The 13,945-nt window shown below is 41.5% G+C and overlaps 2 protein-coding genes and 1 long non-coding RNA gene across 4 annotated transcripts; 2 read left to right on the top strand and 1 right to left on the bottom strand.

The window, feature by feature from the left end:
- The first annotated feature begins 3,728 nt into the window (after nucleotides 1–3,728).
- LOC129585788 (sequestosome-1-like) lies at nucleotides 3,729–5,540 on the top strand. Of its 2 annotated transcripts, XM_055478637.1 has the most exons (5): nucleotides 3,732–3,857; nucleotides 4,021–4,201; nucleotides 4,371–4,684; nucleotides 4,885–5,030; nucleotides 5,165–5,540. In XM_055478637.1, the coding sequence occupies exons 1-5, from the start codon at nucleotides 3,822–3,824 to the stop codon at nucleotides 5,166–5,168; spliced, it is 681 nt and encodes a 226-aa protein (XP_055334612.1). In that variant the 5' UTR covers nucleotides 3,732–3,821; the 3' UTR covers nucleotides 5,169–5,540. The 2 variants fall into 2 exon arrangements, with proteins under 2 accessions (XP_055334611.1, XP_055334612.1); XM_055478636.1 differs by having other exon boundaries at nucleotides 3,729–3,857; nucleotides 4,885–5,540.
- A 196-nt stretch (nucleotides 5,541–5,736) lies between these two features.
- On the bottom strand, nucleotides 5,737–12,058 carry LOC129585787 (synaptotagmin-7-like). Its single transcript, XM_055478635.1, has 6 exons — nucleotides 11,539–12,058; nucleotides 10,875–11,052; nucleotides 7,972–8,142; nucleotides 7,183–7,391; nucleotides 6,618–6,912; nucleotides 5,737–6,418 (listed from the first exon to the last, which is right to left on the bottom strand). The coding sequence occupies exons 1-6, from the start codon at nucleotides 11,692–11,694 to the stop codon at nucleotides 6,075–6,077; spliced, it is 1,353 nt and encodes a 450-aa protein (XP_055334610.1). The 5' UTR covers nucleotides 11,695–12,058; the 3' UTR covers nucleotides 5,737–6,074.
- Nucleotides 7,714–8,855, top strand: LOC129585789 (uncharacterized). Its single transcript, XR_008690063.1, has 3 exons — nucleotides 7,714–7,876; nucleotides 8,045–8,208; nucleotides 8,371–8,855. It is a non-coding gene; the product is annotated as an uncharacterized LOC129585789 (long non-coding RNA).
- Nucleotides 12,059–13,945: the final 1,887 nt, after the last annotated feature.

The raw sequence follows: 13,945 nt of genomic DNA, 5'->3' as shown, positions 1-13,945 counted from the left end.
CAATCAGCGTAGTTACGGTACATCTAAAAACCTGGTTGTGGTCATAAAAACATTTGGTCTGTTGCATAGGGAGATAGGCCAGCACAACAGTTGCTGACAAGGTAGGACGAATGAAAACCACGGCCGGAAATAATTTACTGCCAAAAAAACTTAACAACCATTGATGCCAGGGAACGCTTAGCTTGTCCGATGCTATCCTTGCGACATCCGGCGTGTCAAACGAACTTCAACCTGGTTCAGGGGGCTTTCGCCACCGCTGGTCCGACAACGGGGACTTGGTATGTTCTCCGACGTACTCCGCCCATTAGGCATGGGGAAAGGTAGCAATTTGTAAGCCACGGAAAATTCTATGCCGTGCACGATCTGCAAAAGAGAAAAGTAAGCTATCAAGCACGGTTACACCACAGCCTGACCAGCACGTGAAATCATTACATAATTGCAATCAATAAACGCTCAAACACACGATCGTGTACCCTTAAAGGTATTTTCCAGCTTTTCCACTTATTAGGCAATTTGGCAATACTTGGAAAGCAACGCACGAGGTATCTATCTCTGTTTTAAACGCCAAATTGGCATGTCGTCGACAAGGTACTAAACGTGAACCAGATAACATCATAATAATTTATTATTATGGTATTATGCATGATTTACATCATCCAAGTTCACAATCCGGCACCGTTCCAAAGGTTATGCCTTATCGACATTCGGATGGGAAAGTCGATAAAATTAACTGCGCCCATTCAGAAAAAAATTCTGACTGTGTGTAAGCGTACACCATCCCGTTGCTGTATTACTGCATTCTGCTAATTATGGCTGCAATCGTCTTTATTTCGATTCATAATTGTTACGGCATTAACGGATTAACCAGACACTACTGCTTTGGTATTAAGTTTGGAAGGAATAACTTCAATATTAAGTTCTGCTTATTATAATACTAACGTTTACGATTTAATCTTGAAAGACTAACGAAAAATTATGAAATTAAACCAAATGCCTGTTTCACGGGTAGGATGAAAAATCAAGAGAATGGAAATTTATCTAAGCGAGTTTTAACATTTAATTTGATTTTTTAATATTTAAGGGATGCTGAATAACCATATGATTCTGAAATCCAAAAGTTTACTTATTGTTGCTTTCACATATGCCGTGGTATTTAAATAATTTACACAATTTTAAAAGTAAAAAATATTGGTCACATTTGGTTACAATTGCTAGTTTTCCACCGTGATACTCTAAAGCGTATTGTAAAAACACGGTGGAAAACTGGAACAAGTAGTAATGTGCAATGCGATGCCACAGGCATAGGGCATAAGCGTAAATAAATAAACTGCCATTCCTGTAAATGGCAGTTTATTTCAGTAAGTAAGGGACTAAGGGTGCATTTATACATGCACAAGTTTCTTTAATTTAAGTTACCGTATGGAATAATTACTAGTAAACTCTTCGTTTTTACCTTACGTAAATAAATATTTATGTACAGTACTCTACACCTATCGGTATATATATAAAATAATTATGCAGCAATTCAGGAAGCTTTACACTCAACGTACCACGCTACGCAGATAGACGATGTCGGCTCCTTTGCGAACAATCTTATTATCTCCAAAATCTTGCGCATATGTTCCGAGTTTTTCAAGTCGATCATTTCTAAACAGTTCCAGTGAGAAGTATTGCATCAATACTGCGCAGACCTTGAAACAGAGAGATGAATAGTACCTGACTTGCTCGTAGAATTTATGAAGGATCAGATCGCGCAGCGAATCTGGCAGTGATTCCGTGCAGGCTCCTGATGATCTGCATTTTTCGCAGAAGCAGGTTTTGTTGTGTAGCAGGCCACAAACAAAGACCTGCTTATTGGCTAAGGAATCTTCTGATGACATTTTCGTAAACGACACGGAGCTGGGATACTAACAGTCGCAGATTGACGGAAATCTGACTGGTTCATCGGGCTCTACTCGGGAACTTAAACAAGAAAACTACGTTGTCTAAAATGGCACCCGAATTTTTGAAAACGTTAATCTTTCTTGCAGGTTCGACAATTACACACGTTTACCAAGAAAGACTGAAGAATCTTCAGGCAGCCATTTTATAATATCCTTGTCAGCGTTATTATTAAAAGTAAAGTGTTTCGTGCATCAAGCAGTAGCTGCGTCGACGCTCACAATCAGCAAAATAAATTATTACGAAATCACTCTGTAAAAGCGGATGTTGGCAGGGCGCCAACAACAAGCCAGACAGATTTATTAAAGGGTATAAGTACTTACTAGTACTTACTGTATGTATGTATCGTACGGTGACCAAGAGGCGTAGAGTACACCTTGGTCTTTGCGACTGCATTTCCGAGTGTGAGGTGCAGCCGTTTGCGTCAAACATGATTCACGCTCATAAAATGATGCAAAGGGTCCAACTTGCATTATTGACGATTGAATATATGCAGTTTGAGGCAAGCACCGGTCGGGAATCGGTCGCCTAGTGGAAATTTCGCGCTTTTTTTTGTGAATGCGTAAAAATAAAGCTTCCAGGTCCACTTGTGCATTTATGCATTGATAGGTGCGCCTGGGAGAGGGAGTCTGGACTCTGGGGCGGATCGCGCGCGGTTTTGACCGCCGTCCACTACATGTTTGCAGTCATGTTTGGCAATGTAGGAATATGCTCAAGATTTGATAGGGCTAGCTAAATAATCTTACATTTGCATATTATCTGTAGATGAATATGGTAACTATTATTATAATTACAGATATGTTCGCATGGCTATGTTCGGCATTTAACATCCCTTCCCCAGTAAAACAACTTGCAAAAAAAACGTTAGTTAAACGTTAGGAGACGGCTAAAATTGACACACATCCGTTCACCTAACGGTAGTTACACGTTAAACTAACGTTTTTCCTACAAGCTGTTTTACTCGGGCTTGCGAGTATATTGGTGATTATTAAACAACACCGTGTATATGTATTTTGTTATGTTTAACATATAGACATATGTACTACTACAGTACTACTTATGTACACGGTAGCATATTAATTATTATGAAGAGTTGAAGACAGTTTTAGAGATATGCGTTAATGGAAGTTGGCTGCAGAGGCTTTAATTGGAGAAACGTTTTCAAAATAGGCCTGGAATTATTATACTTACGGATAGTATATGGATACTTCTACAGACAAATCAATACCGATAGAAACAAGATCAAGAATACTTGTATATCGTCAAGTAATTCGAAAAACAGTAAGTATTCCAGTCCAGGCCTTGTATAAAACCATGTGAAGAATTAAAGTGACGGTATATCTATATTTATATGATAACCGAAAATACGTACAGACGGCACAGTTATTTAGCATGGTAATCACTAATCACAATGATCGGCAGGCCACCATTCTGGGACTCGACAGGAAACAGTTTTATTTGTAAATATTAACTAAAATGTCGTTCGATCGCTCCAGTATTACTATACGAGTACTTACATGTAGACTATAAGCACATGCGAAGTATTCGTACTTCGTCGGCATTTCTCCTAACTTCTTTTAATTTTACTTTCTCGGTGTTGTCAACAAGAACATGAAAGTAAGCTGACAATTGGTTTGCTTCGTGGGCACATTCAAGACTAGAAATTGCGCAGTATCATTATACACACGTGCTTGTATTAATTTTGGCATGGTATTCAAAAGCAGTTTTTATTTATAAATTGCATAATGATCATCGTCGTGGCTAGTAGAACTGCATAATGTAATCGTTTCTAATAAAATACAAAACCGGTACCATGCATTTTCCTGTGTATTGATTGTACGAACGACCTGCCCACAAATTCACAATCTATTCCAAAATACATGTGCCATAATGCCACCAACCTTCATTTAATAGAAGTATGTATGTAAATAAAATCGTGATGGATACGAAGTTATCAACTGCATCACCTGACATAGAACGTAACTTGCTCTGTGCCTTGCCTGTTACGCCAGTTTCGTTCGCGAATCTGAAATTGTTCGCCTGGTACTAATATCTTACCATTATTTAATGTACTTATAGTATAGACGGGGAAAATCTCAAATCCACATGGCTTTGGACTATGGAAGAAAAATTAAATTGTACGTGGACCCGGACGGGGAGATTCGGCGTCTCACGTTAAGCTCTACAGCAAACTTTGAAATTCTCCGAAACCGCATCTGTCTGCTGCTAAACAGAGAAAACTTTCGGGTATTCTGGAAAGGTGAGAATACATATGTTGTTTGATTCGCAGACGCGAAAATATTTATGACACGCCTTAGACTGTTTAACTGCAATGATTCTATTGTTATCATTAACTGTAGATTGTTTATTTTCTATTTAAATAGCTGGATTGTACAGTATATAATACTCCAGTTAATTTTGTCATGCAGATTCTGAGGGAGACCTTATTGTTTGCTGTTCGGAGGATGAATTCGTTGAAGCTTGTGCGTCTTGCCCGCCGCACGACCTTTTACGCATCTATATTAGGAATAAACCGGCAGAAACAAATGCTAACCGTGGTACAAGTGCCTCCATATACCTACATGACGCAGTTTGTGACGCGTGTAATAAGGAGATTTCCGGCAATCGTTGGAAATGCTTGGAATGCGCGGATTATTATTTGTGTTTAGCATGTTATCACTCAGGAATTCACAGCATGCATGATGTGCTGCTTATTTGCAATCCGGAAACTAAAGGTTTGAAGGTAATAAAAATCGGCTATTTGCAACCGCGATTTAAACTAATTATTAAATCTTTTATGGAAGAAATACTTGGAGTTTATATCGATCCTAGGAACAATGCTTGTGTTTATTCCTCGAAAATTGAGTGTAGCACAATTATGGTTGTTTTTGTGCAAGCACTACAACATACATACTCGTACTGATCTATTCACATTTCTTGCAGAGATTGCTTGCAAAGCGTTATGATGCAAGTGCTCCGACGAAAGGTCACTGCGATAGGAACAATGGTTCAGTGGGCAGAAATATGCAAAGACTTCCACCCGAGAAGGGAGTTAACGGGGACATCCCATTATTTTCGCATGGTTCAGGGTACGGGGGTTATTTCCCACCGCATCTTAGAATTTTATTAGATACTCTCAAGAGAGTTGAACGGGACAGCATGGACTCTAATTTACGACAAAATTCTGAGATTGTTTCGGATGTTTCAAATGATATTATGTTAGATGATTTAAATCGTCTAACTATGATGAAAGGATTGAGTGGAATGTCACAAGACGAACTTATGGCTTCAGCAACCTTGGAGAATGGATGGATGGAGCTACAGCCTGAGTCTGCAGAAACTGATGAAATATCCTTCGTAACCACCGGCACATAAGCATTTTCATGCAACTGCGACGTAGATCCCAAGGTTATGCAATGCGGTGTCGTTTTTTGGTACGAATATTTGTAGAAAAGTACAAATATATACGTAAAGTATTAACATACAATACGATATTATGCTGTTTGTGAACTGGACGACTGTATGGAGTTTAGGTTTTTTCGTTTTCTGAGAATACATATGCGTTTAATTTATCGGGAGTAAAGTTTGTCCCTACTTGGTAGCTACTCTGGCTTTTGTCACACTGAAGAGAGTATAATTCAGCAACTTTAAGTTAGCGACGAAGAGTAAATTTGACTTTAAGATTATACTGTGAATAAAATATTAGAAAGGTCATCTATTATTCAAACTGCACACATGGAATAGTATTTTACCGTGACAAATAAGTTAAAAAACTTCATCTGGAATAAAAAAAGATCAACAACTCGAGCCTGCCTTTATGTCGATGGAGCAGATCTAGATGCATAAGTATGCTAAAGTGCAGTTCAACGCTGCTAATTATATAAGGACCTGAATATCATATTACAACAAGGTTCGACTCTGATACAGCTTAAGTTTCTTCGAGGTTAAAGGTAATGGATATCGCTGGCATAATAATATTATAGGAAATGCCGAAATTAGGAAAGGGTGACTACTTTCCAGAGTTTAAGATTAGCTCATGAACACTACAGACCGCTCAACATCCTCATATTGTTTACCTCCCTCACAAGTCAGTTAAATTCGTTAGATACAGATTGAGTTTATTTTCCACATAATCATCGATCCTTCCCGTCGTGATACCGATGGACAGGATGCCACATTGCGATACTGCGTATAATTTGGGAATTTGCCTGTTGCTGCCACTGCAAGTATCCGGCATTTGCAGAACCACCGAATGGTCCCACTGTACACTTTCCGGCAATCTTCTCTTTCTTGGCTTTGGTGCGTTGTATGATGTAAATAAGCAGTACACAGTGATCCAATTGGGCATATGTGACGGGGAAGGCAAAGGACTCGTTCCATGCTATAGTCGAATTAGCCGACTGCGAGAAATCCCTGGAGCTAGATCGCTGCTTGTTTTTGACATCGCCGAGAATTAAGCATACCTTCAGGTATAGTTCTGCAAAAAAATAACAGTTTCCTTTGAGTTGAACATTACATATACAGAGTATGTTCGTGTTTACTCGTAGTTTCATAGCAATATATAATATGATCTCGGCTGTTCTTAACACTAAATCCATTATTCTCTACTCTTGCCCTGAAGCAACTTACGAGTTAATACAAACTGCATAGCATGGCATAAAAATTGAATAAATTACCTGAGTCTTCCTGACTGAAAACTGGGAATAATCCGGCAAGGTTTTTAGCTTTAATAATGTCTACTTGCAGTTCATCACGTGGAATATGGAAGCTCAAGAACACCAGAATTTCTGGTCGTGGCCCACTTATAGAGTCTTTGGTATTGTGTTCCACCGGTGACGAGGATGAGCTCAGATCAATCCATACATCAGTGTTATCTAATGGGTGAGCCTGCAGCGGGACCGAGAGGCTCCCAAGAGATTGTGGTCTGGAGAAATTGTTGTAAAATAACACGTCAAAATGAATCCGCTGGTCCTGCGGGAATACACAAGAAGAAGATCAAATGAGATAGCAACAAGACAACGACACACTCGTTAACTGTCTTGGATTACCATCCGAAAACTATTTAGCTAGATTTGTATGACCACAATATTAACATGTTGGGTGTTCACTTCGCGATACGATCCTTTGCCGCGCGCACGCAGCCTAATTCATTTTCTCCCACAAGACACCCACACTGTTCTATGTATGCCGGGAAGTGGGCGTGATGTGTGAGCGAAATGTCTTGAAATTTAAGGAAATTACCCTTAAGGTTTCAAAATTGGCTTGTAGAGCGAAAATTTCCCCATAATTAGTCACTGCTGTTGCATTGACGCGAGCAATTTTCGTTTGACCAAATCGTCGATCGCCGTTTGACGTGGATAGATGAAAGGTCACGTACGTATCACGATATTTTTGTCGCTCGGGGGATGAACACACAGATTCTCCATCGGCAGTTTTCTTGCAAAATTGCGCTAAAATATATACACTATTAGGTTGAGGGTGATGCATCAGGTTTGTGCTAGACTGGATTCCATAAAGGTTGTAGAACTATACAACGTACGTTGTGATAAATAATGACCTGGATTGCGTCCATATATATGCAGACAACAGTCCAATAAAATAACATCTAGCTTAAAGTTTATACCAGAGTTTTACGTTTGCAATCACTTTTACTCAGCATCGTGACGATAGGGCTATAAAAATTAAGCAACGTTAAAATATCAGGGATACCTGACAACGGCGTAACTGTGCAATTTGAAACTTTTACGGAATAGGTTACAAGGAAGACTTTTACAATCCAGATTGCAGATGATCGAAATCTGATGATGAAATTGGCCAACTACGGCACAGCTGTATGCATTGTACAAAAATCTGGCTACCGGTTGTACATCCTCGTGATTATTACGAGTTATAAACGCCAACGAACCCAACCAATCATACGAAGTTTTCATTTACGGTATATCGTCAAATTCTTGAATTTATTACTGATATTGCGACAATTGTTAAAATAAAATTCTTTCAACGAGCACAAAAACTTTCAGCACGACGTACCTTCCAGAATATGCAGTATGAGCTGGGCATTATCGAGATCATAGTACATGCGGTAATGCAGTTTTATCTCTAGAGGATTTTCGTTGGAGCTGCGGTTGGTGTCGCTTGAATGGGAAGAGTACCCCGTGGAGCAAGATAGTTTCCGGTTGTAATCAAGCGGGAATAATTTTTCTGCAACAACAATAGAAGATAGAAATCGGTCGACTCATCGCCATTTAGCTAAAATGCCCCTGCTGTGTAAATCCTAACAAATACAGTTTTCGGTTATACAAATTCATGGTCGAAGCGTTTTTGGTTTAAAATTCAATATACTCCATATGACATAGATACGCTAACTAAGGTTTCATATGTACGGTCAGTACAAATTGAAAAATTCAGTAAATTCAATGTGACTTTAAGGGAAACAACCTGGACTGTGCCTATTCCAGCTGCAGTTCAATCAGGATTACACCAGCTGCAAGGACGTGCCATTACGTAAACACTGGAATTAGGTATTCCCACGCGCAAGACCGAAATATTACCGCCTATTTAGTGGATCATGAAACAGCCACAATACAGGCAATCTAAATCAGGCCACGCAAAGAAAAAAATCAAGGATCGGTCCGGCTTTATTCTGCGCTCACGTATGGTTTAGGTGCTTTCACCCCACTTACTCGCTTAAATATCTTGTTCCGCGTAAACCCTTAATTGTGATATTTGATATGAATGCTCCAGATTTCTCAGTTAATTTGACTACATTTTGTAATTTCATGATCAAAGTACACGGAAAACCGAAGCTTTTACAGCTATTCGAATCGTCAAGACTTACTTTTCTAATGTGTTCGAGACTTCGAGTAGATATTGTATCGTTTGTTTAAATTAATGCTCCAAACAAAAATTTAGGAAACAGGGGAAGTGCAAATTGTAACAATACAGAAAAGATAAAAACTCTGCAACAAGTATTTGTACACTGTACTGTAAGTGCTGTTTACCTATACAATATAAATCATGCTCAAAACAAAAAAAAATAATCTTGATAGCATATGATTTTACGGCTCCCTCCTAGCTCATAATGTTTTCATTTAAATTAACGCTTATAAGCCGACAGTTTACAACTTAAGTACTCCGCGTATACTAGCGAGGCCATTGCAGACACACGGCAGTTTTTGTAAAAGGTTCAAATACTTGTACGTTGTCGAATAATAATGCAACTTAGTTATCGACCTTGTCAAGTGGCGCTGGCTAGGCGCGCACCGACCATCGACGGCGGAACAAAGCAAACCCGGATGAAGGCTTTAATGCCGAAATCTAACACACACCGCGCTTTGCGCGCGAGCCAAAAAACCAACTGCCAAGATAACGGATCCTGCAGCCAGCACAGCTGTGCTGCAGGCCGTGAGAAAGCATGCAAATGCCCAGACAGGAAAAAACCCAAAACCAACCAATGACAGAAGGGCTGAATCATAAGCCCGCCCTGACATCCCTGTACGGTCTAACACTGAGCTCCTGCGAAGTGCAGGTAAATGGCGTGATGCGCCGTAAAAGAACAGTGGATACAGGGACCGGTACGGTCCCTGTACTGTGTCTAATAGACTGTACTACCGGGTGGCTCGGTTCCAGTTCGGTCGGCTCACGTGGTCCGGTATGGGATCCAGTTCGGTCAGGTTTGGTCCGGCTCGGTCCCGGTTTGGTCGGCTCGGATCTGGTTCGGTTTAGGAATGGTTCTGGGTCGGTTTGGCTCGGGTTCGGCCACGGGCGGTCCAGTGCTTGGGTCAACGCACTGTCGCGCCAGAATCCAGGGTCGGATGCGGAAATCGGTAGATTCCGCATTTTATCCGTCTGGAAAAAGGTCACGGTCTGGGAAAATCGCGCAGGGTTTGGGGCACAGGTACGGCCATGACCCTGCAAACACAAAAAATACGCTGCTCCGGGTAGGGAAAATCAGCTGCTCCGCCGCGGGAAAGGTTGTCCCAGGTAGGACGGGCAGGGTTTTGTTGGGGGAAATTTCTCGGCGTGCGTGATGGTGGTCGATCCGGCCGTGGGGATCGGGGTTGGCATGGCTGTTGGTGGTGGTGAAGGGTCCGCAGGTTTCCTGCTGGTCCGGGTTGCGTCCACCGTCGGCATCCGTCATCGGTACGGTGTGGCTGTGGGTTTGTCCGTCCATCGCTGCACTTCTGGCTTGGCGACATCTCCATCCCCTTCTGGGAGAGGCAGTTTCCTCCGCGTTCTGCGGGAGTGACGGCACAGCTCCGGCGACTGACGGGAAATCCGGAGGAGCGGGTGAGCTCCGTACCCGGGGGGTGGCACAGGACGCGATCTGGTCCACAGCTCAGAGGTGGCCCGTGAGCGGGGCAAGCCCGCTGTGTAACACACGATCGTAACCACGATCTGCTACCATGTCAAGTGGCGCTGGCTAGGCGCGCACCGACCATCGACGGCGGAACAAAGCAAACCCGGATGAAGGCTTTAATGCCGAAATCTAACACACACCGCGCTTTGCGCGCGAGCCAAAACCAACTGCCAAGATAACGGATCCTGCAGCCAGCACAGCTGTGCTGCAGGCCGTGAGAAAGCATGCAAATGCCCAGACAGGAAAAAACCCAAAACCAACCAATGACAGAAGGGCTGAATCATAAGCCCGCCCTGACAACCTGATAAAGTCTGTGATTTTCTCAGGTCCATGATCTTGTTAGTGGCTACTAAATTTAGCAGGTATGGTTTTCTACTTATCTATACGGCATCTTGATGTACTGCAAAATGCGCTCTCATTAATTTTGAATCAATCGAAATTTTAATACAAAGTAGAAGCGACCGGCGCACGCCGGATAGTCGATGAGCGTTTATCAGTAAATGATAATTCGTTACCGAAAAGATCAAAAGAGTAACCGTGTAATACTAATCGGCATTAAATTTGCAAAACCTACGATTCGGTGTCAGGCAGTGTGCGTCGGTTCCAAAACCGCTACTGACGCTGGACGCTTCCGGTTGAATTGGCGTGGCCTTCAGCTGACCGAGATTCTTTTTGGATACAGAAGAGCTCCATGCCGATGACGTGGATGTGGGGGATTTTTGTAACGTGGAAGACAGTACACTTTGATTACTCTAAAGCCAGCAAACTTTAAAATTCAGTAAACAAGTCTCCGTAAAATCTAATTTGTGTGCCGTTATGCAACAGCAACTACGCCCTACCGACACACCTAGTTGAAGCAACTGTCACTCCTGTAGTTTCTACCACATAACCAGCAATTGTCACGCGGTGTTCATGACATGCTGATCGGGCCGGTGCCGCGAATGCAACAAGTACGCACTTGTTTACGATGTAGCATAAAAGTTAATCAATTGGATATGCCACGTAAGCTTTATTCTAATGAAAAAAATTACATTTAATCAACAAATCCTCTAAAATTTTTTTTAAAGTATCGACTGGAAGGTTGTATCTGATCCTTCTAAACTGTTAATCCGAGCATAATAATATGTGGATCCCCGTTTCGAGTACAGCTCACTTTAATTTATAGCGCGTTGCTTTACGACATGTACTTGTAGAGTAGAATTACTGTACTTCGTCGATTAATTGACTTTCATGCTTACCCCAAACTGGTCTTTGTCAGCTGAACGGCGGAACAACCCCCAGCAGGAAGTTTCATTTCTCTTAAGTTTGTGGCGAAATATAATGAACGCTAGCACTATTAGCAAAGCCGATCCGCATCCGACTGCGGCGCCAATAATTCCAGCGGAGCTGGTCATGTTAATGATGACGAAAACGTAGTAACCGGTGTTCCTTTCGTTTTAATAAAGGACCTCTTGTCCTGTTGCCGAACATTTTTCTATTATGCGGTGTAGCGTTCTGCGATATTATTCATTACAAAGAGAAAGTTTGTGGTACAAGTGTTGGACAAATTTACACATATTCCGGACTATAAACGATAAGAATGGCAAAGTTCCGGTTAGGGCAAACAAATTAACTTTCGTGCGTCAGTGAAGGTGATAAGCATATCCCGGCGGGATAATCTGGTGGGATAATCTCATAGCTTTCCTCGCTGCACACGGAAAACAGATCCCGCTACAGTGGTTTGCCGCGAATACTGGGTTGATCATCCCACTGGCTCGGCTTTAACTGCCGATGGCCCTTTTATACGCCCGAGCATTATATTGAACCTATAGCTGTACACACGGTTACAAACCAATCTCGTACGTCCTCTGTCAAAACGGCTCATCTGTGTATAATAAATGCTACAGCAAATTATCGGCTGGCAGCTATGACAGAGCCGTTTTCTGACGCTCCATCCTGTTTTGTCCCCTAAACAGGAACAACGTACGCTTGTGCAGGATGTTGGTGTGATCCCTGACATTCAACAAATTTCTTCAATTGAGTACGCGCTACATATGTATTTTGGTGTATGCAGTTGATGTACGTTTCTCAATTAGCATTTATCCTAAATCCTTCGGAAGAGTGCATGTGGTTGCGAATTCATCATCGAAATGGAATGTACAGGCTGAGTTACTGACAATATTTTATTATCATGGATGATTCCACATTTGATTTAATTTCAAACTGGTCTTTGTCACTGCGAACATGAACGAGCACTATTAGCAAAGCCGCAATAATTCCAGCGGAGCTGGTCATGTTAATGATGACGAAAACGTAGTAACCGGTGTTCTCTTGTCCTGTTGCCGAACATTTTTCTATTATGCGGTGTAGCGTTCTGCGATATTATTCATTACAAAGAGAAAGTTTGTGGTACAAGTGTTGGACAAATTTACACATATTCCGGACTATAAACGATAAGAATGGCAAAGTTCCGGTTAGGGCAAACAAATTAACTTTCGTGCGTCAGTGAAGGTGATAAGCATATCCCGGCGGGATAATCTGGTGGGATAATCTCATAGCTTTCCTCGCTGCACACGGAAAACAGATCCCGCTACAGTGGTTTGCCGCGAATACTGGGTTGATCATCCCACTGGCTCGGCTTTAACTGCCGATGGCCCTTTTATACGCCCGAGCATTATATTGAACCTATAGCTGTACACACGGTTACAAACCAATCTCGTACGTCCTCTGTCAAAACGGCTCATCTGTGTATAATAAATGCTACAGCAAATTATCGGCTGGCAGCTATGACAGAGCCGTTTTCTGACGCTCCATCCTGTTTTGTCCCCTAAACAGGAACAACGTACGCTTGTGCAGGATGTTGGTGTGATCCCTGACATTCAACAAATTTCTTCAATTGAGTACGCGCTACATATGTATTTTGGTGTATGCAGTTGATGTACGTTTCTCAATTAGCATTTATCCTAAATCCTTCGGAAGTGTCCGAGAGTGCATGTGCTTTTATTGTTGCGAATTCATCATCGAAATGGAATGCATTACAATTACAGGCTGTACCACATAGTTACTGACAACATTTACGCACACGGCACAACCAATATTATCATGGATGATTCCACATTTGATTTAATGTCGACCCGGCGACCTTCAAAGTTGCGGTCTCACAATAAAGGCAAACTTACGCGTACAACAATAACTTCACCATCAGCAGGATATACTGTATATATATATACTTGTAGTTGGTCCTGCCATCAGCTTTAAACGAGCATATAATTATGTAATACAGATACACAGTAAGTATTTCTATACATACTAACTGGTATGAAACAGGCGATACTAACTGGTATGAAACAGGCGATTTGCCATATCTGCACACCATCACTAACTCACAATTTTGGCTTTATTATTATAGGGCAAAACTGATCAAAGATTTGGTTTTCCTACTTTTAGCCATATCTAAATATACCAATTCCAAGCTAAAAGAATTCCGCTGTACATGCACGTATTGTACATTCGTATGTAAAACTGCCGGTATGGTACTACATAGTACATACTAACAATAAATTTTATGATTAGTACCTTCACTACCTTGTATTTATATATCATTGTAGATTACAAGCGCAAAAATTCTTCACAACTTTTGAACCGTTCCAAAACCGTTTTATAATA

Source organism: Paramacrobiotus metropolitanus, unplaced genomic scaffold (genome assembly GCF_019649055.1).
Source record: "Paramacrobiotus metropolitanus isolate TYO unplaced genomic scaffold, Prichtersi_v1.0 Parri_scaffold0000018, whole genome shotgun sequence".
NCBI lineage: Eukaryota > Metazoa > Tardigrada > Eutardigrada > Parachela > Macrobiotidae > Paramacrobiotus > Paramacrobiotus metropolitanus.
The sequence above is the reverse complement of the archived record's forward strand: the minus strand, read 5'-3'. Positions and strand labels throughout refer to the sequence as shown.